Raw genomic sequence first — 24,195 nt, 5'->3', positions numbered from 1 at the left:
ACATTGAAACCGTCTGAGAAGTTGAGAGTGGAAATCTGTCAAGTCATGCCATGAAAACAGAGATATGTCAAGAGGCAACAACTACACACTGCTTTGAGCCCAAAGGGAAAGAACAAGTTTAATTTATAATAAAAAAATGCATTTAATTTTATATTCTACTTTTGCAGCTTTATTTCTGAATCTACATCTGAACGTAACCTGATGAGTATAAAGTTTCATACAATAAAAATGCTTAAACATTAAACTGGAAGCTACTGAAGTGTGTTTTTCTCCAGCTAGAAGAGAGACAGAATTCAGACCTTTAAGAGGCTTCTTTTTTTTTTTTACACTGGTCTACAGTTTAAAGAGTTCTATGCTGTAACTACTTCGTCCAGAAATAGTTTTCAAAATCTATTTCAGAGTCTCCCAGTGAGGCAGACTTAAACAAGCAGGTGGCTCCCTCTGCTGGTGACATTTTGAACATGTTGATTTGGTGCGTAAAAAGCTGTAAACGGAACTACCCACAAATAGTGCCCAAACATTTTGTTCATAGTCAATCTCGGTTGGACAAAACTGGAAGTTCTTTAATATAATTTGCTATTAAATTCGTGATTATAAATCGAACCAGAATTCTGATATTAGATCTTAAACTAACCGAAAGCACCTTGTATCCTTCTTTTTCATTTTTCTGCATGTTTGTCTTGCTTTTTGTTTTCTTGCTCGACACACCATGTGACACAAAACTAAAAAACTGAACGTGTGGACTGTGGACCATTAGGAAATAGTCTGGGAATAAATAAAGTTCAAGGTGGATGAGTCAAGACGTATCACCAAAAATAAGAGTCGTGTCTGACCGAGAGCATCAGGGTAAACAGACAGAGGTGGAAGTGGCCCTTCCGCTGCACAACACCCGCACATCTGCTTTGGGGGCGAGTTTCTTTTTTAACCCAAAAGGATGTGAGCAGGAGTGGCACTCGGGGGGCTTTAAATAGGAACTGTCTCCAAACTTTGGGACAACAGAGCATCTGAAAACCTTCCAGCAGCTCGCAGTGGAAAGCGTCGGGTTCTTTTTTGTTGTTGCTGCTGCAGGATGGACGTCAACAGGAGACTGGGGATGAGGGACACTGTGCTGGCTCTCTTCCTCGCAGTCATGCAGGGATTTCCTCTCGGGGAAACGGCCCCGAACCACTCACCGCTGGTTGGATCCAACTGGGGGAACCCGAGGAGATATGTCCACCTGCAGACATCCACAGACCATAACAACTTCTACCTGGAGATCAGATTAGATGGCACCGTGCGCAAAACCACCGTCAGGAGTTCATATAGTAAGATTCATGTTGGTATCTGAAATGTTGGTATATAAAAAGTTCTGTCTTTAACAGCTTGTTGCTCATCCTCTCTTCTTTCCTGCAGGTGTGATTTTACTGAAAGCAGAAACGAGAGAGCGCATCGCCATCCTCGGAGTCAAGAGTAGCCGCTACCTGTGTATGGATTTGGAGGGAAACCCATTCAGCTCTGTAAGCAAAAACTTTCCTCCAGTTCGAATCAGAAATGTCATCTATAAACTTTTGATCCTGTGTGTTTAGTTTGGCACCCCTGAAACGAGTTTTAAAACCGCTTTCTAGAACGTGTTCTTCTTTTACGCACAACTTTATGACGTCAGTTCAGTCAACTCTTTTATTTCTCAGTTCGGCTGATTTACCTTTTTTATGAACTGATCACAAAACGTTTTATTTGTTCTCAGGTTTGGGGCGTTTTACGCACAGCTTTCTATCCAGTTACGCGCTTTTACGCAAAGCTTTCTATCCAGTTACGCGCTTTTACGCACGAAATTACAGCAACAACTGGTTCATTAGTTTTTCTGTTCTATGATTTCATTGATAACTAAGCGAACCAAAGTGAACTTATTTCCCCAAAGTTTAGCTTTTTGACAGACATGTTCCTTAAAAGCAAAGAAAAAAAATGTATCGAGCAAAAAAACAAAAACATATTTTGGGAAATAAACGCGAAATAACCAATTTTTAACACTTTAATTTGCACTATTGCTGATTGATTTTCGTTTTCACAACCACTCCCACAGGTTGTCCTACCTTAACATTTCGTGTTTGGGTTGTTGTTCTTTCTTGCTATAAATATGTTCTGTGTCTGTGCTAAATTAAATAGAGTAAATTAAAGTCTCCTCTCTCTTTCTTTCAGCCCATCTGCCTCAGGGACGACTGTCTGTTCAACCACAAACTTCTGGAGAACAACCGGGACGTGTACTACTCCATCCGGACCGGCATCCTCTTCAACCTGGAGGGCTCTCGGCAGGTGTACTCGGCGGGCCAGAACCTTCCGCAGACCTCCATCTTCCTGCCCCGGAAGAACACGGTCCCGCTGGAGCGCCTCCTGCTCAGGGAGAAGAGGAACCAGGTGGTGGATCCCTCAGACCCGCTCAACGTCTTCATCGGCAGGACCGAGGAGGGCTCGGACTCCCGGGCCGTGCCGGAGGACGATGCCGACTTGGAGCTGGAGCTGGAGGTGGAGTTCGAGGCCGGGGACGATGGGCGCAACGTGTCCCGGGAGACGGCGCAGGCTCCGTCCGTCGACGACCCCTGGAACGTGCTGTCGTCCAACCCGGGCAGCCCCCGGAGCTCCGGAACCATTGGGTGATTTAAATACCAAAACAATCCTGCTAATCTAATCTGAGTGAATCCAAGTTTTACTTTGTAGTTTGATATTATATGAGGGGAAACAGGCCTTTATATCAGTTATTTAAAAACAAATCAAAGTAGACCATTCAGGTATTTCCTTCTTTTCATCTCTCTTTCAGAAAAACTGAGCTATCAGACTTGACATGCAGTCTCTTCAGCACAATCTATAGTGTTTGTACATCCTCTGCTTTGGTATCAGATTGAAGTTTCATCAATCAAGTTAATGATTTTTGCCTAGGTTCACTTTATTAATAATGAAACAATAATGAAATGATCCTAAATGTTATTCCTACAGGACTGAAATCTGACACCCAAGCAGAGTTTTAAACATACTTAAAGTTTTCTCTTTCAGGTTGCTGGTTTATCAAAGCTGATTTATTTGGAGTTAGTCATTACAAGTTGTGCAACCTCGTAAATTATTTTCTGTGACATTGCAATCAAAGCTCTGTCCAACTTTTATCTGAAAAAGCAAACTAGGCCATAGAAACTAATAATCCCAACACGAGGGGAAGTCCTTTATGTGTGTTTTTGTTTGGTCTCTTTGAGGTTTTTTTACAGCTGGTCTGAGAAACCCACATTTTTTAAAGTGACTTTTGAGTTAGTTGAGTAGAGAAGCATTTCTTTGTGTACCTCTGTTGGACTGAAGGGCCTGTTTGGTGGTGTGAAACTAGGCCGACAGGGATTTGAAGATGACATCAATATACTTTAAGAGGAGCGTTTAGTTGAGTTTTGCTTGTATTTTAAAGTCCGTAGCTCACAGAGTCGGATAGACAATAGTTGTTGTGTTAATGTGTCTGTATATGAAAAGTGTAATTCATGACTTGAAGGAATATAAGTACAGGGTAAATCACCTTTACAGAGCAGTACATCTTGATATGAAATCTGAACTCTGAGGTTTCTACAGGTGCCGGGCACCACCAACTACACACACGTCATCCAGTCCCAAAGAGTATTTATTTATTTAATTCCTTTCTTGTTATTTATGGTATTTATACTCAAAGATGTACATAAAGAGAACACGGTTTGTCTTTGAATGTATGAGTTGGACTTGTGGATAAAGTGTTGCTGGAATTTGGGACAAAATAAACAAAGGAAACATTAAAAAGTGTTGTGTGTCATTTATGCAAACCTGGTGAGCCTCCAAACAGGAAGTCATGAACATGTTCAGTCAACACAGACAGAAATAAAACGCTTCATATCCTGCATGTTTACAGGATATTTACATAAAAGAGAACACGATTTTCAGCCGAGTCATTTCTCATTGGTCCTTTGACCAATAAAACAACTGTTTGACATTTTGGAAACACCGCTTCAAGCTGCTGCAGTTGCCAGGCAACCACATAGCTTCCAGGAAGTGACTGCTTCCACACTCATGACCTCTAACTTTAAAGATTTTAAAACGTATCTTTGTGTCGTTCTCGACAAACAACACACGAGGCATTAACATTTCTATAACTTAAGTTACACTGAATACATTCTTGATGATGTACTAGAAGCAGAATATTGAAGCTATTTAAGTGTGATTGTTTATTTTAGTTAACTGTCAAATCTCTTCAAAGTGAAGAAAAGAGTCTTTGAGGTTACTCCAGTTGAGAGGAAGCGGATCTCGTCAGATGTTTGAGATATGTTACAAAAGCAATTTATAACAGGGGTTACACTCGACAAACAAACGTGTGTCAGAGATATGAACGATCAGGGATGCCCGAAAAAAACCAAGACCAAGTTAGCAGGTACCCTTTATACGATACATTTAGTTATTTATCAGAATAATTTAATACTTTACAAACAGCTCACTCTTTGTCTTAAACCCTGCTGCTCTGATTTGTTGCATGACCAGAAAAACAATCACGTCTTGCAGTTTTTTTCCCCACAAAGTGACACAGAAAGAAGCACTCAAACAAAACAAGTCAGTGTTGTTTACGTTATATTGCACAAAGTCAAATAAGCTGATGAGCTGACAGAAGACTCCACCTCATCAGTAGGTCCAAACAGAAGTGACAAAACAACCGACAGGCATCGAAATCCCTTCTGCTACAAGCAGCACCGTATAAATGCTGTCACACACAATAATCTGGATGGTGAGATTTTTCTATTACTCCCTTTGTGCTTGTATTTTTAGCTTTTTTTTTTTTTTTTTTTTTTTACCTTGAAGTTTTAGAATTAAAAGATCACGTCGTTTTTTGAATTATTCAGGCCGTGATGAGCTTCAAGGCTCAGCCATACAGCCGAGAGGAGGGGAGGGAGGGGGGGATAAAAACTCTAAAAATAGAAAAAGATAAAGCACTTCAATTTAACACTGAGAGGCCTCAAATAAACACTCAAATACAAACGCCACCAATGTCTCTTTGCAGTATTTTTATGGAGTGCAACACTGCATTATCTCATGTCGTCTATAAATATGATAATTCAGTGTTTTCATGTTGTATTGCACGAGTTCAGTGAGAAGACACACACACACACACGATGACAGAGCTTCATAACATATGCGATAGTTCTGACTTTGGTATAACATGATAAACGAGGTGATTAAAATACACATTAAAAAGTACACACTGGCCTCCAGCTGGGAGGATGAGGAGTGTTTGATAACACAGTAGTGCAAAATGATTTTGACTCACTATCAACATTTAAACACATCTTTAACCCTGTGCATTGAAGTGTTCTTGATTGTTCGCGTCAGAGAGACGGTGTTTCCATCCCTTTTCTTCCCCTCGACATTATTCAGCAGCTTGGAGGTCGTCCAGGTGACTCTTCCTGTTCGTGAAGAAGCAGCGAACAGCGGTGAGGACGGGAGAGCCGGACTCAGACTTGCTCAAAGTGACGAGGAAACGGGCGATTCCCGTGTTTGGACAGGGTGAGAACAGCTGGGACATCCTCACCCCCGCGGGCAGAGAGCTGTCCAAGTCCTCCACCAGGTGTTTGTTGGCTACTCGGATGTAAGCGCCGTGACTCACGACCAGGGCGTGGACCGACACTCCCTGGAGGCCGTCGTCTGCAGAACCGGCGGGTGCAGTGTCCGAGGCGGCGGCAGCGGCGGCCGAGGTCCCGTTTGCGGCTTCTGATAATCCCGCAGAAGCGTCTGGTTGGGACCAGCCGTGCTCCTCCAACAATCGTTTGAAAAGGACTTTGAGGAATTTTTTGAACCGCAGCCTCACCTGGAAACAAGGTGACATTGAGCCAGAGCTCAGAGGTGAAGGTTCAACCAGAAGAATATTGGAAACCTGAGCCGGTCTGAGTGTGTGCATGAACCGTCAGACAAGCCTGTGTGTAATTTGACAGCCTTGTTTTCTTTCTTGTTTAATAACTCTACTTATATCTGGAACAAACTCCAAGAAAACTGCAGGTCAGCTGAAACTCTCGAGGTTGAAGACTCACCTGTTTACAGCTGCCTTTAAATAAACAGCTTTAATAAGATTAAAAACTTTTTCTCTGCACTGTAATTATTATTATTTCTTTACTTTTTTAAAATTATTTTTATTTTAACATATTTTCAGATTGAATAATTTCAGTGATTTTTAAATGTTCTATTTAAATGTTTCTTTTCTTTCCTCTGTCATGATGCTTTTTGATGTCTTGATGTGAAGCACGTTGAATTGCCTTGTTGTTGAAATGTGCGACATAAATAAACTTGCCTTGCCTTATCAGCATAACAAGCAAATATGTCCAACAAAAAAAAATGTATTTTGGCAACTTGTCTGCATTTGACTTTTATTTAACAATGTATTGATTCATTAATTGGACAAATCTGTTCAAGCTTTAAGAGTAAAACACTGAATTACTGTTGAATAACTCACAGATTACTCAGGTCTCCTTGTTTGATAAGATTCTCAGTTTTCTATATATTACTTTTTGTATGGAATAAAAACAAAGTCAGCAACAGTGATGTTTGCCATGAGCTCTTAAATGAAATACCAAACATTGAGCACAGGGGGGCGCTGTTGCACAATCTACACTCTCTTGACCTTGTGTTTCATTTAGTGGCTGTTTGAGAAAGACTGACTCACCTGGTCCAAAGTCTCTCCCCCGGGAGGTGTGAAATCACGACATGGCTGACCACAGGCGTTGGCCATGTTCTTCAGGTCCTCTTTAGGATGACCTTCACAAACACCAAAACCCTGCGTTCACAAATCAAACCACCAATTTAGAGTTCTGAAAACAAAACTTATCAAACTACCACTTTATACTTTGAAGAAGTACAAAACCAACTGATCTTACCCTCTCTCTGAGTAACGGCTCCAAAACCATCTCCATGCCAGAGCAGTGAGTGTTGTTGCTCAGAATGAGTTCAGCCGTCTAACAGAGGAAATAAAGACTGGAAATTACTGACTCCAAACATTTGGTAAGTGCATAAAAAGAATCTGCCGTTGCTCAAACCGAAAGAAAGTCATGAATACATCGTCAGCATCACTGAGTCAAAGACAACAGAGACATGAATGCTCACACAACTATTTCATGTCTGGACTGAAAGTCTTTCTCATGCATCCTGTTCCTCCATCTTTCCTCACGATCAGGAGAAAACAAGAGAGTGGTTTGATACAGTTATTTGTTCCTGATGGGAGAAAGAGTGAAGCCACTCATATTCAAGGCTCAACAGATTCCCATTGAGCCAAACTGAAACATATAACTCAGAATGACTGAAAGCACCTGAAGGCAGCAGAGACATTAGTCTCATTAACAGTGTGTGGTTTAATGTCAGTGTAGTGTAACGTTGAGAAGCTCCAACAAAAGGCTACAATCCTCATGACCAGAGGGTGTTCTAAACCAGGATACATTTTGTATTGAATGTTTTTATTTTATATACTTTATTAACCCTTGAGGGGAAGTTCTCTGTTATTCTGAGACACACATATAGGCCTGAAGTACACACATGCACAAGCAGGACCTGTGGACATGCATTAATGGAGAGATGTCAGAGTGGGACTGCTACACAAGCAGAGCTGCTGGCGGTTCTGTTCTTTGCTCAAGGGAACCTGGGCAGTACTCTTGAAAGTGACCTGGCAACATCTCCAGCAACCAACTTCCACACTTTTGAACCGGCGACCGTCCGCTTCTCAACCCAAGTCTCTGCAGACCGAGTTACTCAGGCTCCTCGAGATCGTTGGTTGACGGCCTGCCAGAACAACCCCCCCCCCCCCCCCTCCCCACCGGATTGTTGATGGACGGCTTGCCTTCCCCCACCCCCTTGCTCCCTATCCCTCTTCCTGCATCTTATCCCATCTCTCCCCCTATCCCTTTCCAACCCCGGTGCAGTCTCGGCCTGTGAAGGCTGTTTCATCATGAGCCGGGGATCCAGCCGAAGATTTCTGCCTTTTAATAAGGCAGTTTTTTCTTACCACTGTAACTTTTGCTGCTTTGCTAAAGTGCTCATGATGGATAGGCCGGGTCTTTGTAACATAACAATAAGTAAGGTCTTTTTACCTGCTCAATTCAATTCAAAGAACTTTATTTGTCCCCGGGGGGCAATTCAAAGGCACACAGTTGCAGCAAAATAACAACAGTGCAGGTAAACAAAACATTTTAACCTAAATATAAAGTGTCAATTTAAATACAACTGAAAATACAAAATATAAAGGAGTAGATATAAGTGGACAGTGATCGGACTAACAGATGTAAACAGAACTATGTGCAGTAAACGAGAAATACATATATATATATATATATATATATACAGAGCTATGTGCAGGTAGGCAAATACTAAATGATAACTTATTAAGGTGTATGGTGAATAATGGAACAACAGAACTAATATAAACAATATAACTGTAAAGGTAAAAATGAAATAAATAAAGTGATCATAGTGCAATGATGGATAAGAAACATGAGGAATAAAGTAAGAACTGTATGAATACTGATGCTCTTTTGTAATGTTAACAGACAGAGAGTAAGGTATTTTACCTGCTTTTTGTAAAGTGTCTCGAGATAACACTTGTTATGAGTCGATGTCATACAAATAAAAAGTGATTGATTGACCGTTGATGCATGTACACGAAGCATACAGCTTTAAATCTGTGTTTGACCTCCACATTGAAGAACACGTCTTATGGCCCTGTGTGTAGGGTTTTATAGCCACTGAGTAAAAAGGTGCAGTCTTACCTGTACTGCTCGTTGGAGGTTACTGACGAACACGTGGTTGAACGGGATTCCTTTGAGGTATCTTCCCACCGCCTCACCCTGCTGCACACCTGTCTCTGATAAAGACGTGTCCACACCTTGTCCTTCAAAAAAAAAAAAAAATCACAGAGAGGGTGCATGAGATATCTGTGATATAATAACGCATGCATATCATATAACCAAATTAAATCACCCACTGCGTACAGGTAAATCACCCACAACAAATAACCTACCTTGCAGAAGCTTGTCCCTGTTGTACTGTGTTTCTCCACTGAGTGAAAACACAGCAATGACAAAAAAATTACCTTCAGTTTATTTAACATGTAACAACAAGCTAAGGATACATTTAAAAAAAATGTTTTGGGCAGCTTTGCAGAGAAGAAGTCAGCAAAGTCGCGTCCTTGTAAAACAGCTGATTCAGCCGCTGTGCAGCTTCGTCACGGAACCAAAAACGTGAAATAAACAAATAATAAATGATTGTGTTTTCAAGTCTGTGAACATATACATAAACATATAACACTTTAAACTAATAATAATAATAACTTACTGTCGTACGAGCGTCAAACTGAATGTAAACATTTTCAGCAGCAGCAGTTTCGAGGTTACTTCCTCGTTGATGCGTGCGCAGCTGATTTATGTGACGTAGCACCTGCGCTCTGAAGCGAAGCAAATCGCACTGCAGGAGAGCTGCGTAATCATTATGGTACGGTGGCTTGGGAAGTGCAAAGCAAAATTAAAAAATTTACATTTTGAAAAACCTTTTAATATTTTAAGAAAACAAAATTACAAAACCAAAACACTTTTCTTAAGAAAAAAAACAAACACATTTACATTTTATAAAACAAATTTACAAACGACAGAATCTTGACAAAATGGGAACGTACCAAATGTCGGAAGTGACCCGGAGTGAGGGGTCATTTTTGTTTGTTTTGTTTTGTCGCGGTACATTCTCTTTCCGTCAAGATTCTGTCGTTTGTAAATTTGTTTGGGGGGCTGGTAGAAGTGTTCTGCCTCTTGTAAATTTGTCTCAGCGATTCTAAGTGTTTCACATCTTGTAAAATTTTTTATCCTTGATAAGTGTTTTTGGTTTTGTGATTTTGTTTCAAAAATGCAAATTTGTCTCAGCGATTGTAGAAGTGTTTCACATCTTGTAAATTTGTTTTATCCTTGGTAAGTGTTTTTGGTTTTGTGATTTTGTTTCAAAAATGCAAATTTGTCTCACATTTTGTAAAAGTGTTTAACACTTTGTAATTTTGCTTTGCACTTCCCAGCCACCGTAATTATGTCTGAAGATCCGAAGTGAATATAAATTAAATAAAACGTTGTGTAATTTTTGTAATGCTGGTTTTTTTCTACTCAGATTAATATTCACACATTCACTTAAAAGTTTTTCACTCCTGGACATCTTTAGGCCATTTTAAAAAAAAAATGTTTGTGTGGAGGAAAAAATCCAAAATATTTTAGGCAGCATGCTGACTGTTGGATTATCTGGAGTGAAACTTTTAACATACATCCTCATAATTCATGGCAGACAAATCTGATATACCCTTGTACTTTATGTTTTTGTAAACTGCTTGTTCAATACATTTCTTTTTTTACTTATATGTTTTTCAGCCTGTGAGTTCATTTGTGTTCAGTTGTGAAGGCAGTACAGCTTTTCTTGGTTTTGTCACCCTCTAGTGGCAAAAACAAACTTCACAGGCAGATCAGAGGCACAATTCAATGAATGAATAGTCCGAACAGTAGCAGAGGAGGAAGAATAATAAACAAGTCAGATGATTTTGGCCAATTTTATTGATGAAATATTTGAGGTACGCTGTGTGGTTGCAGATGGGGATAGTGGGAGAGGAGTTTAGAATAACAACCACACTGAACAATGACAAAAACATTCTTGTGGTTTAAAAAGTCGACCAAATGGTACCTCAAAATCAAACATTTCATTTTACGCCAATGAACTGATCGAAACATGCTGATGAAACTCCCAAGAAGAGAAAAAAAAAACTATTTTTTTTTGTCTTTCCGATACGTGTATAACGTACAGCACAGGCTTCTTTTTGACTTACATATATGAAATAACCTATTCTTAAAGTCAAGGCACTTATGAATGCACAGTGGAAGACATTGTTTTGATTTATAGAGAAGAAGAAGAAGCACCGTCTTTCCTCTCATCCAGACAGAAAAAAAAAAAAAAAAGAAGTGAAACCCGTCCAACAAATTCAGAGTGAAAACAAAATGTGTGTGTGTGTGTGCGGTGTGAAGTTTTGATGAGGTAATGCGAGTTGGGCTCTCGCTCTATCCATCCAAATTAAACCTGAGGTACACAAACATAAAGAAGCAGCAAGAATATGATAGATTATAAAGATACAAATGAGACAAAAAAAAAAAAAAAGGGTAAAACATGCTAATCAAAAAAATCAATAAACAAAAGTACTTCCAGTCCCGCACCAAACTGTGGCGTTCCCTCCAGTACACAAACAACAGAGAAGCAAAAAAAAAAAAAAAAAAAAGACTCGTTACATATCCAACATTTCATAATATAGCAGCACACAAGTGAATCACAATAAGGCATCTTTGTGTAAGACTAGAAAAGAAAAAGCTTCATAGCAGCAACAGACTGATGTGTATAATCTAGTTTTCTCACTTTGGAATTATTTCTTTTGAATTACACACAAACCCTTAAAAAGCAGAAACTTGTTTTCTGGATAAAGCATCTTTTTTTTTTTGGGCGGGGGTGTGAAAAACATTTGGCTTTTGCACAAACAGAACATGCACAGAAACGATTTAGAAACGACATTTCTGTTCACATGTAAAGAGGATTTGTGGCACTTCTGCGTCTGGAGGAAATCGGCTATATACAGTCACACTTTCCCAAAATGTAAACCCGAAAAACCTACGATAAGGATACGACGGAGAAGAGTCCTCAAACTTCAGATCAGAGAGCAGATTACATCAAAAAAGGAGCAAAACAAGGAGAAAGGATATTCAGGAGACAGAATGTGTTGGAACTCTTTAAAGAACTATTGGAAGGTTTTGGCGAAGAAGAAAAAAAATAAAATTCAAGTTCAAGGTTAAATAATCGCACTGAATCCAAAAAAAAAAAAAAAGAAGTAATCTAAGTCTATAAGTGACTTGGCTTGTCTTAGTATATATACTATTACACCGATTATCCTATGTCTACTCAGCTATCGGGGCGTAGCTTTCAAGACAACGTGCGTAACCCCATGGGAATCCAGCCCAAAAAAAAAAAAAAAAATCAAATAATTTAAAAGGAAAAATTAAAACAATTACCCTAACAACCCACTGAACTCTCCTCAACCACCATCCCCTTACCCATTTTAAGGAGTGTGTTTTTAAAAGTGCATCAATTTTGTTCCAAGTCGCCTGCTCTCTCAAAAAAAAAAAAAAAAAAAAAAGTAAAATTGATAACAGGAGAAACTGCAGCAGACCTCAAACTGATACCCCAGACTTTATCTGGGATTATTCCTCCTCCTCCTCCTCCTCCTCCTCCTCCTGTGTGTCACTCAAGTATCGTGCAACTGCAGAAACGTTATATAGCTTAAGTTATCGTCCCTCTCTGAGTCGTTATCAAACACACTATCCAGACTTATCCCGCTTCAACATGCGCATCTTTTCCTTTAAAACACTCCCCAAAAAAAAAAAAAAAAACCTTCAAACTGCGTTCATTTTCCTCTCAAACCTGGTAAAAAAAAAAAACAACGTACAAATCCTTTTCTTCCACTAACATGACATCAGAAAACTTCTTGGCAAACTGCTTTGGAACAAGCCAGAGCAAGAACTGAACAATAATAACGTAAGCCTATCTGAATTATAATACATGTACATATGATCCTGTTAACAAACGGCGGCTTGAGCAGTGAGATCCACACTTTAATATAGTCTTCTGTGTTTAGCGTATGTCGCTAACAGTAGCCTCAAAGCCCCTCAAGCCCGTCCTGTGTGAGCAGGCCCAGCCCACTCCTGGCCTCGACTTTTCAGCATAAATAGGAAGCGGTGCTACAGGTGCACAGTATGATAAAACAGAGCGGGCAGCTAGCTACTGTAGCGCTCCTTTGTTTGGATGTCAGCTCAGTTGAAATGCCGTTTACTGCATTGCTCACTTTTGAAATCACTGCGAGAGGAAGCTTCCTGCACGAACGAGTCGGAGTCAGACCCGAGGATGAAACCTCAAATCGATCTGTGAATTGATAACTGCTGGCTAAAAGATGATAAAAGAGTAATATAACTAAATGCTAGCTAAATTTATTATATTTATTTATACTAGGTTGTATCAAAAGAAATATGCATATTTCATATAATTTTTCTTTTTTTTTTTTCAAGTATGAAAATATATTCAGGTTTCCGTTCCGGGAGACCTTAGGCACTATCAAGTTTTTTTTTTTTTAAATAGCTTGTTGGATTAAATGAAAAGTACACCCAGCCATGAACGAATGGGGTTAAAAAAAAAAGAAAAAAAAAAAAAAAAAAAGGAGAAAATCTAGAAATTTCTTATATTCTAAAAGTTCATAAATGGTCACACCATCACTCATTTGGCATCCTGATACTGGCAGCCCACGCCCCCCCTACTCGAATCTTCTCAGTCCATTGGTCGACAGGCATGAGTGGTGTGTGTGTGTGTGTGTGTGTGAGATGAGTCGCATGGACTCATAAGTTGACGTCCCGTACGTCTGTGGGGGTGCTGGACTGGTCTTGCTGCTCCCTCGCCTTGTTGCCTGCCCGGACTGTGGACTCCTGCCGGCACTGCTGGCCCTGCTGCAGGCTGGTGGCCAGCACACGCTCGATTTGCTCCTGGCAGGCCCTCAAACAGTCCTGGGACAAAAGGGAAAGGGTCAGACGTCGTTACACGTACACACGCTTCAGCCACAGCTCTGCTTTGGTTAGAGGCTTTTAAGACAGGTTAGCCTTTAAAAACACGACCAAACAAAGCTGTGAAGCTGAAGTTCATTCATTCAGTTTTTGTTGTAAGCAGAGATTTTCATACTAATCAGCTGTTTTTTTTCAAGAGGTGCACTCTACTCTTGCTAAGTATCACCAATTTATTTCGAGAAATCCCAACGTTTGTGTCCCTCTGAACACACTTGACAAAAGGTAAATTATGTCTTCAAGACTCCACATCAGCACTCCTCTCTAATCGCTTCACCGTACATGCAAGTGAACAATAAGCAGTCGATAATGGACAATCGGACAACAGGAGGTCTCACTGCTGCACCTATACGCAGACACAAGCACGCAAAAGAAATCTGCGCTTTCATCTCATCTGATGCGCTGGTTGTTTCACAGTTTTGGTCACATGCATGGAATACCAGCAGCAGGGAATTATGTGTGTTGGAGGTAGGTGGTCCCGTCTGCATCATGACCAGAACAATGGGTACCAGCACCCCGCAACGCCGGCAACAACACCGAGCAGAGAGCGACACGGCGGGCACAGGAGTCGTCTCTGACACGAGGCCCCGTGTGCGTCTGAGGTCAGAGTACAGGAGGGGAGTGACAAAAGAGAAAACAATATATATAAAAAAAAATTAAAAAAGCAGCCTGTGGTTCCCTCTGAGAACAGATAAAGCAGATCTGACTCTCTGGACTCCCTTCCTCTTTAAACCCCCCTTTTTTGGGTTTACAGCACGGTCAGTCCCATGTGGCGGTCTAGAGGAAATGGCTTTGACCTAGTGAACCCTGACCCTCTGAGTTGGGGTGTAAAACAGAATATAGGACATTGGAACCGGATGTTTTTGGACAGCTTGTCCTGTGAAAGGGGATCCTCTCTGTCTGTCTGTCTGTCTGTCTGTCTGTCTGTCTGCGTCCCTCTGCAGGTCTGCGAGGAGGATGTGGGAGGTCTGCCTTCGCTGGGCCCGGCTGCAGGACTCTTAAAAGAATGAAGCAAGGCTCGCAAAGAGGCCAACATTCCTTTGAAATGTACGGATAATTGGAACCCGATGGGCTGCAGTCGGGGAGCCTGTTGTGACGGCTACGATGCGGGGCCCTAGTTGCCATGGCAACGTAACCACAAGCTAAAGAGGCAACCGTGTTGTTCCTTTTCGGCCCAGTGGCTGTGTGGACTTTTGGTGCTTTCTAATTGACAGAACTGGTAAACTCTGACGTAAACGAGACTCAATTTAACAATAAATAATATTTAAAAATAAAGAAAAAAAACTCATCCATCAGCTTCATATTTGTGACAATGTGATGTTACTCTACCAGATAGTTACATCAATCAACAACTACATTTTATTATTATTAAATACTTTTTAGAGATATTCATTACCCCCCCCCGGGGACAAATTAAGTATTTCTGATTCTTGAATGCACCATTTGTGGTCTAAATATTTAATTCAAGAGTCCCATTAACTTCCATTACATCTATGAAGAAGCCCATCGATACAGAGATAACTCTAATCAATTTCCAAAAGGCTCCATAGAGCGCCTTAAACAAACAAGGGTATTTGTCATTGAAGGTAATGCATTAGTGTATTTTAAAAGCTTCATTCCCTCACACAGCATCTTTTTTTCAGCTCGAACACAAAGTCAAAGACGTTTCTGTTCATACAGTCGTTGGAAATGTAAAAAAAAAATCAAACATCTTGAATAACTTTGTGTTTCTGTGCTGGCCTCCGCTCTGGAAAAGACGCCTCTCTCTCTCTCAAACTTATTATGAACATGTTCCTCCACCAGGAGGGGCACGCAGCTAATGTCGCCGCCATGCTAAAGAAATTGCATGTGTCCTACCACAAGAATGTGGGCTCCGAGTTTTAAGAAGCCATTCCCTCTGCCGCTGCTCTTTATAGCAGCAGTCTGGCTCCACAGCCCGAGAGCCAAAAAGCTCTGCTCTGCCTCCCTCTCTCTCTCTCCATGAGAAGTAAATCGCTTCAATCTGCCACTACTGAGGGCATCGCGCTTGTTTACTAAAAGGCCTTTTTATCCTGCTGCTGTCGTGTGATGTTGCAATGAAGAATGCATTGTTGCAAAGGCACTAAAACGATCGAGTGATTGCACCCCGGCGGGGTATTTATTGCCCTCGTACTCACCACCTCTGTGTTGGTGATCTTGGCGAGCAGGTCCGTCAGGTTATCTCGACTCAGCCTCTGGTCAGTGTGGTCCAGCTCCAGGCCGCAGACGGCAGCTCCCATGCTGCCTGTGGCGATCATGGAAGGAGGGTTCATGGCAAGGCGGTCATCTGGGGAGGGAGGGGCGGGAGAGGAAACTGTATTAATGTGCAATTAGTCAAGAAGACGCTTGAGGCCGCAGTGGAGAACGGAAATCAGATTTGTTGCTGTGACACTAATCAGGCCAGAGGACGTTCGAGAGGAGCAAACATCTGAGTCCTTCCTGTATGTCGTCCCTCACCTTCCCACAGTCTGGAGCGCAACAAACGGAGCTGCAGTGGGAACCTGCATGGTTTCCTCTGATTAGAAAAGCAGAGTAAGGAATCCTCCTACTCGCTCCACAATGAGCTCCTACGTCACAAAGATCAAGTGACAACAGGGCATGGACAGAGGAGAGAACACCTCCACATTGTCGAGCTGAAGCTACTATTTTTTAAAACAGATCATGATGCGGCTGTGAATTAAAAAAACATCTCCTTTCTCTCAATGGGAATCCCCCAGGGCCGTACTCCTCGAAGTATCTCGTCTGACCACCAGGAGTCTTCCTAAATGGCACGCATTGTTCCCAGCGAATAGTTTCCTCTTTAAACATTTACACAGAAACTTTTCACAGAGCATGAGCGGACTCATGAGCGAAAGAAAAAAGGCGGGGCGTGGCCGACCCCCGTCCCCTTGGCTGAGATCTCGTTTTATGAATGAACTACACTTACTATATTTCTCCACTGATTCGCTCCAGTCAACGTGGAGAGAAATGCAAAAGTTATAAATGCATCTTGTGTCTCGTGACTGCTTTTTTTTCTTTTCCTCCACGGCTATCTGAGCATGAATCTACAGCTGCTTTAGGGGATTTAATGTACACTTAATGAAATGTTGAACAACGTGGGAGGATCCACTTTTGACTGTGATAGATCCTATCGCTCAGGAAATGATAAGCTTCTGTTTGAAGAGCTTTTCTAAACTAGTCAACAAACTACTTTCTGATGTTGAAGATTTGAAGAGGGGCCGTGTCGACTAATGTCTAATTTGTGAAACTTTTCGATTCCATCTGTTTAAAAACGACAACATGTCCATCACTTTAATTATGGGTAGTATTGAAAAGAATGATCTTATCTTAAAAGTTTCCAAAGCTTTAACATAAAACGGCCGATCTTCAGTCACTTGATGAACCAAAAGCGAAAGAGATTGCACCGTTTTATTTACCCAAGCACTAAGCTACATTTCAGTACAGCAAAGTTTGCTAAAGTATCTGTGTTCATTAGATGAGCTGCAGAAGTTTGCCTCCATTTCTTGATAATTAAAAACATATTGGGTGTCGAAACAGCCATCAGTATTGTTTGATTTTTACAGCTTCATACAGTTTACAGTTCTGGTATCCTGAAAACCTGAGTGAAGGGGCGCCTGTAGCCTGGCGGTTGATGCATGCGCCCTGTGTACAGACGCTCAAGTCCTGTGGAATGACGTGCAGGAAAGGAGCCACGGGTCAGACCTGAACCCGGGCAGCTCACTTGAAAGACCAGAGCCTCCACACGTGGGGTGCGCAAACCAACCTCTTGGCCAATTGCTCCCTACTTTTTAGTCATTCTTGACACATCTCAGCGTTTCATGTAAACTCGTGGCGGCAATCTGAACGTCTTCCAGGAGAAACAAGACAGAAAATGTGTCATATGCTCACACATTTAACAAAAAAAGGGTCTCAGACTTCCCACTCTTACGAGGCTGATGACATGGCTCACCAAGCATATTATGAAAATGTGCTTTGCAAAGTTCATTTCCTTTGTATGTTCCCAAAAGTCTGAATCAACAAGGCACAGCTGGCTGATCGTAACAGAACGTTTTTAGTGACTAACTCACCAAAAATGTGAAAGTCCTCAAGTCAGGAGATTTTCCTTAACTTGGCCAACGAGGACAGGGAGATACTTTAAGGATGCTTTGTGGATACAGCCCCGGGAGGTTTGTCCACAAGCTTCTTCCGGTGTCACCAACATTAGTTTAAAAAAAAAAGGCAGACGCTGGTTATGTAGTGAACAGATCCAGCCCAGCACATAGTCGTATCCCTGTGAAAACCAGCCGTGGTGGCTTGATAGCTTTGATTTAACCCGCGCTTTGCCACGCCCCATCTTTCTCCTCCAGGGAGCAGCTGTCCTTCCATTGTAAGAATAACATCTCAACTCCATATAAAACTCCAAACATTTACATTACTGCACAACCACAGCAGGCCTCCCTGATTCTTTTTTTTTCTCCCACAGCGGCTGTTTCGAGCTGGGGTATAAGCAAGCAGCTGCTCATGAACGGCAGAGACGACCACTGAAACACACCCAAACTTTAAAAAAAAAGTGACACTTAAACGGAGCTAAACAAGGCATGAAACTCACTGAAGCAGGAGCCCTTTGGTTCCAATAACTAGCTCAAGTGGTTGACGTCCTGACTGGACCACACTGATGTATTATTCCCTTCATTCAATTAGTCTGGAGGAGGTAGATGATGGAAGAGCCTTGTGACAGGGCGCTGCTGCGTATTATGTGATCTTGCGGTGGTGTTTCTGTGCAGGATATGAAAATATTAAAAAGGGATCCCCTAGTATATGCAGAGGAATGCCTTGAGAATTCACCTAGGGAGAGGCCTAAAGGGACATCTGAGTTTGTGCTTCTGCAGTTTATTTTGGACATGAAGCCGAGGAAGGAAGATCGCTGGATCACTGCCCTGCCTTTTGAAAACCTGGAAGCTTCCCTGTCAACAAACAATAGAGGGCGAGGAGGGAGAGAGAGAGAGAGAGAGAGAGAGAGAGAGAGAGAGAGAGAGAGAGAGAGGCGTTCAGCTGCACCTGAGCCATGCGTTAATGGAGTACCAGATACAGTCGCTTTGTGAACGGTGCATGTGGGTTATCTAAACACAGCTCTGATAGGCGTTCTCCCAGGAACTTAGCAGAGAAGTATGGAAATTACCACTTCAAGCAGCTGCGGTGGAAAAAAAAAAAAAAAAAAAAAGCCTGATACAAGACTAGAGAGTGTATGAGGGAGAAGAAAGAGGTCACAGATGACTCACGATGAGAGAATGTTAGTGTGTGTGGGAATATTCCAGAGCAAGGCAGCAAAGAGAGGAAGCAGGTCAAATAAAAAAAATAAAAAAAAGGTACATGAAAGGACACGCGGTGCTGCGTTACCTGTGGCACAGAGGGCGATGAACGTCTGAGTGTGCTTTAGGACCATCGCCAGCTTGTCTTTGGGAAGGGGCAGCCTGCGTATGATGTGCTCTATAAAATCATTGGGGATGACCGAGGCCATGTTCCACTTCAACTTCCCCAGCACGACCAGTTCCCAGTCCTAAAAAAAAAAAAGACCAGAAAAGAGAGTCAAGAGGGGTTAAAATGGCGTGTTGCCATGCCTCCATTGACCGTGAAAAAAGATCACAAGCACGTCCCCTTTTCCCAGAGGAAATGGCTCTCTGCGAGAAGAGTAACATTTCTCCACTTTATCTCCCCTTGCTGTATCTTATTATCTGCATGCCTTTCTCATTCCTCGCATCCTTTGTATTCATATCGCCGGCATGTGACGAGCTTTGCCCCGCTTTAGAAGCCCTGCCAATGAGACAGCAAGCCCCCTTCCTTCCTGTCACAAGCCTCAAACAGCTACAGTGAGTCTGCAACTGCAGGGGCAGCGGCAGCAGCAGCAGCAGCAGCACAGAGCCGACTCTTCATGCAGTCAGCTCGTGCACAAGAAGCGAGGGAGGTGGACGCATTTCATGATTTAATTTCCTGTGTGTTGAGTCGATGTTTTCACCGATTCCTCTTAAGGTTCAGTGCTTTCCTGTTTGGCCTGCAGTGCTGCGAGTAAGAATAGCAAGGAGGATGTTACCTTAGTATTAAAAAAAAAAAAAACATAGCTTCAAACATACTGATGTATTGTGTTTAACATGTAAACATTATGAACTGACACTTTCAGAGCCAGGACTTCCAAAAGAGTCGAATGTGAGCACAAAGGTCGGTTAGAAAAAAGCGTCGACCTCTCATCTGCATTCTCAGAGCTAATAAAAAAAAGAAAATCTCCATGGAGACTTCATTGGATCCCAAACAATCAAAGTAATCATTGAAGGCACTTTCAAGGGGAGAGCCAATCAAATGTCTGCCTTGAAGAAGTCTTCACGCAGAGTTATGCAAGAGGATCACAAGACAGAAGATATGGTTCTAATCCAGATCCTGAAGTATTTCACTTTGGGCACCGAATCAAACATCTCTGATTGCACAAAACATTTGAACACTGAAGTCTTCCTTTTGTTTCAACGTTTCCTCTCGTTAATTAAAGCGCCGCTGTCGGTGAAGCATCAGCGGAGAGCTCTTGATGGTTTTTCTATCGGAGCGTGTCGACTTCAGATGACACCATGACCAGATTTGACACATGTCTAAAGCATCATTTCCTGCAGAGTTCCTCTAAAAGGATGACTTCACTTGCCTACATTACCGAGTCAAGATCGAGCGCTTTTCATTTGACGCAAGGATGAAGCATCGAATGTGAGAAGACACGCAGCTCGTTCAAGACTATTTTGAAATGTGCTCAGTCTGAAGAGAAAAAGTACCAATTGCAAGAAAGGGCAGCTAAGAACATGACATTGTCATGCTCAGATGATTAAATGCTGATGAGTTAACTTCTAACTTCCTCTAAGGAGAAGTGTTGCTAATTTTAAAAAAAGCAAACGTAGTAAAACCTGAAACTGAATCACCGAGCGGGGGACGGCCCCTCGGACGGACAAAAAACTTCACATTTACATGAATTTCCTGCACAAAAACCTACAACAGGTTCCATCTGTCACAGCCTGTTGACAGCGAGACGAGCAGGGCAGTGGTGTGATGTGGTGTCGATGCACGAGCTCTTTTCCTGTGCAGCTTCCCCACCCCGACCTAACCACCCCCCGCTCCCCCCCCCTCCCTCCACCCTCTTAAACCTCCATCTGAATCATCCGAGTTGTTCATTACAAAGAGGAGAGGCGACGTCTCTCCCCGTCCCCCTGCTGCCTTCTCCGAGCATCCTGTCAGGATATCCAGGAATCTGGAGTCTAACGACAGTACGGAGCATCAAATGGGACTTAATGTCATTTCCCTCAGCAGCTGCAGGGGACGACGGAGGATGAAGAGAGAGCATGCGGAGCTGCCTTTAACTTTGAAATGGTTTAGTGGTGACTCAACCAGCTGAGTTATGGATTGGTCCATCAGCAGAGGGGTTTTTTTTTTAATGTAAGCACTTGATCTTAAAGGTTGCAGCTTTTCTTTATCTATGCATCAAATGATGATTTCCCTGATTTAAAGATTTGTTTACAAGCACGAGGACAACTTAAAAGTTTGTACCTCAAAGACATAAAGTACGACATGACGCAAAAAGATAGATCAACAAATTCTCACATCAGAGTCTGAAACAGAAGAATTGTTGACCACTTCAAAAACAACTTGAATTGTTTTTTTTTTTACAGCTCATTTGGATTCAGCTGTCTGTCTTCAGATCAGCTCAGTTTCATGATCTACAGATCCATTTTAACTGATCAAACTTGATTGAACGACGAGGGCTCGGCGATGCAGATTAAAGCTCAATAACACGCCTGCTTGGACCTTGGAAGGAGATTGCATTCATCACTTTACATGGTTGGTTTAAGTATCGTTGCGTTGGCTAAAACGAGCTATAAATTTATCTACTAGGGATTTCTAAAGTGGGGATTTCTGCTTTGGAATTTTCTGACATTTAATGGAAAACAAATTAAACTACTGATAACATTAAGAAACCTTTGTTCTCATGTAAAAACGGTTGCTTTTGAAAAACAGCTCAAAGTTTGTGAGATAGCGCCTGACTCACTGGTCTTAAGATTTGTTTAATAAGCTGCACGTAAGCAGGAAAGAATCAGAGGTATTCTTGTAAATGCCATGAGGAGATACACTCGTCTTGTCAAATTCTTAGGACGGAAAGATTAAAGAGCATTTAGCTGCCGTTTCTGTGAGTGAAAAGTCTTCTCCACCTAAATGAAACAATCCCTGTAGTGAAAGATATCCACATTCTGTGCTGCATAACTGGCACTAGATGGCATCACACGCTCCTTCAGTCCACATGGATCCAAAGAAAGGATGTGGCTGTGTTGTGCACAGCTCCACTTATAAGGAAAATGGGATACTTCCTGTGGAACCAATACAGCCATTAGCATTATAAAATCATCCCTAGATATGACATGGAGTTTGTGCTCTCTCACGAGTGAAGGGGGGAGGGGGGGGCTTTTAGAAATTCCAGGCTCTTACCAGCAGTTCCCGTGGCGTGATGGAGTTGTCTGTGTACATGCAGAGTTTTTCTGCTGATAGCGGCCTGCAGTCCTTTAACTTTGAAGCCAGAAAAATGCACACAGCTCCCAGAAGCTGCAGATAATTCTTTCTTGTGACCACCACGGCTAAAAATCTGTCCAAATAATTTATGGCTAAAGGGAAGACGTCTTCATTACTCTTCTCCTCTTCACAGACCTGGAATGAGACAAAAAGGGAGAAAATAAAACAAAAACTCATTTAAAAAAAATAAAAAAAAGTGTCATATGAAGAAGCAGAAACATGACAAGACAACTCGCCTACTCTTTTTTTTTTTTAAAGCTTTAAAGCAGGAAATCAGCTCAAATGCTGCTTTAGATGTGATTTTTCCCCCCTCACACGTGTTGTCATCGGGGTTAAAGGTTAAATCAAACATTTTTCACACCTTGTCTTTAAAAATCAGCCAACTGCTGCAAAGTCAAAGCTGAACAGAAACAAACGAGATCAATAGGAAGTCGCAGTGAGAAAAAAAAACAAAAAAAAAACACCCACATTGCCATTCAATTCCTCTTCCTTGTTCGGGCTCCACCAGCTTTAGAAAACACGTTTAAAATACCAAATGTGTCACCTGGAAGCTTTAAAAACATGTGCAAAATGTTCAGAACTGATGCTATGATCGTTTCCGACGGTTAAAGCGGGATATTCAGTGAACATAAAGTGTTTATATCCTCAAACAAACAAAAAAAAAGAAGAAAGTTTTGCAGCATGCAGCGCTGCTCGATGGAGCTGGACTCTTTTTTTTTTTCTTTTAGAAAAATTAATAAAAATTATTCTACGGGGTAAAATGTGTGCTTTTCTATCATGTAAATTAAGTTGAACTTCCCCTCTGGTGCCTGGGACAGCTGTTCAGCAGAAACACCAAAGTTTGCAGCTGTTAAGCAATGTAAATATGGAGCTAGGCTATTTCTTTGAAGCTCGGTTTTTTTTTTTTTTCTTCTCGTTGGAATGTCCGACTCTCCCACGCCTTTCGGTGACTCACTCTCATTCAATTGTCAGATAGGTCGAACATCCAATGACAACTCTCCAACACGTTTATGATGCCAAAAGCACCTCTTAAACATGGGGAAGAAAAACAACAACAACAACAACAGCAGGACTATAGCTTTAGCACATGAATGCGTAAAATGCTCACAAACCTCGTGCATCCAACCTGCAACCATTCGTCTCATATAAGGTTGAATATCCTTCTGGACCCGCTGGAAGTACGAGCACTGAGGTAAAAACCTGTCCTCAATGGTTAATAAACTTTGCAACACTCTGTCATCATAGAGGATGTTTGGGTCAGGCTGGGCTCTCACGGCTATGTCCGACTCCAGGCAATAAAGCTCCATGACTCTGCGCCCTCCCCCTTCTCCCCCTCCTCTCCTTCCTTTCTTTATTATTATTATTATTATTTTTTGGTTTACCTTTTGGTTTAAAAAAATAATAAAAATAAATATTGTCACAATATTCTCGACAGCGGACAGGAGGAGGAGAAGTGCCCAGGATGAAGCATGAGGCTGAGACTGCTGCTCGCTTGCTTGCTCCAGTCCCTGCTGCTCGCCTCTCACTGAGCTTCTTCTTCTACGCTCCTTCTACCGCTGCGGTCAAGTCAGACACGACGACGACGACGACAACATCCTGCCGACGCTTTCAAATTAAAAGCCGCTGTGTCACACACCCTACTCTTTTAACTGTCAAAAAGTTTGTTTGATATCCGGCCTTTTTCTTTTTATTCAAACATTATCTGCTCTACTTTTCTTAACAATGCTTTGAAAAGAGGCGGACACGCCGACCATGACGTAAAGACGTCTGACTGAAAACGTTTTTAATTATGCCAGACATGTGGAAACAAGTTGTTATTTTTTTATGTAGCCTAATAATTAACTTGCAAGTGTTTGTCATTTATTTTACGAGTGCCTGCATGTTTGCATATTTTGATTAGATGCAGAGAACGAATACGAATTATTGACTTTATTACAGAGAGCTTTTT

The 24,195-nt window shown here is 41.7% G+C and overlaps 3 protein-coding genes across 3 annotated transcripts; 1 reads left to right on the top strand and 2 right to left on the bottom strand.

Moving 5' to 3' along the window:
- The first annotated feature begins 988 nt into the window (after positions 1–988).
- Positions 989–3,777, top strand: fgf23 (fibroblast growth factor 23). The gene is made up of 3 exons (XM_020646562.2): positions 989–1,304; positions 1,393–1,496; positions 2,176–3,777. Exons 1-3 carry the CDS (start codon positions 1,070–1,072, stop codon positions 2,629–2,631), a joined length of 795 nt encoding a protein of 264 aa, XP_020502218.2. The 5' UTR covers positions 989–1,069; the 3' UTR covers positions 2,632–3,777.
- tigarb (TP53 induced glycolysis regulatory phosphatase b) lies at positions 3,776–9,449 on the bottom strand. The gene is made up of 6 exons (XM_020646556.3): positions 9,331–9,449; positions 9,017–9,054; positions 8,766–8,887; positions 6,888–6,965; positions 6,677–6,787; positions 3,776–5,827 (listed from the first exon to the last, which is right to left on the bottom strand). The coding sequence occupies exons 1-6, from the start codon at positions 9,360–9,362 to the stop codon at positions 5,390–5,392; spliced, it is 819 nt and encodes a 272-aa protein (XP_020502212.2). The 5' UTR covers positions 9,363–9,449; the 3' UTR covers positions 3,776–5,389.
- A 1,110-nt stretch (positions 9,450–10,559) lies between these two features.
- Positions 10,560–23,753, bottom strand: LOC109993576 (G1/S-specific cyclin-D2). Its single transcript, XM_020646565.3, has 5 exons — positions 23,360–23,753; positions 22,167–22,382; positions 19,059–19,218; positions 15,821–15,969; positions 10,560–13,610 (listed from the first exon to the last, which is right to left on the bottom strand). The coding sequence occupies exons 1-5, from the start codon at positions 23,552–23,554 to the stop codon at positions 13,446–13,448; spliced, it is 885 nt and encodes a 294-aa protein (XP_020502221.1). The 5' UTR covers positions 23,555–23,753; the 3' UTR covers positions 10,560–13,445.
- Positions 23,754–24,195: the final 442 nt, after the last annotated feature.

Source organism: Labrus bergylta, chromosome 23 (assembly GCF_963930695.1).
Source record: "Labrus bergylta chromosome 23, fLabBer1.1, whole genome shotgun sequence".
Classification (NCBI taxonomy): Eukaryota; Metazoa; Chordata; class Actinopteri; order Labriformes; family Labridae; genus Labrus; species Labrus bergylta.
Note: the sequence above shows the minus strand (reverse complement) of the source record. Positions and strands in the feature narration are given on the sequence as shown.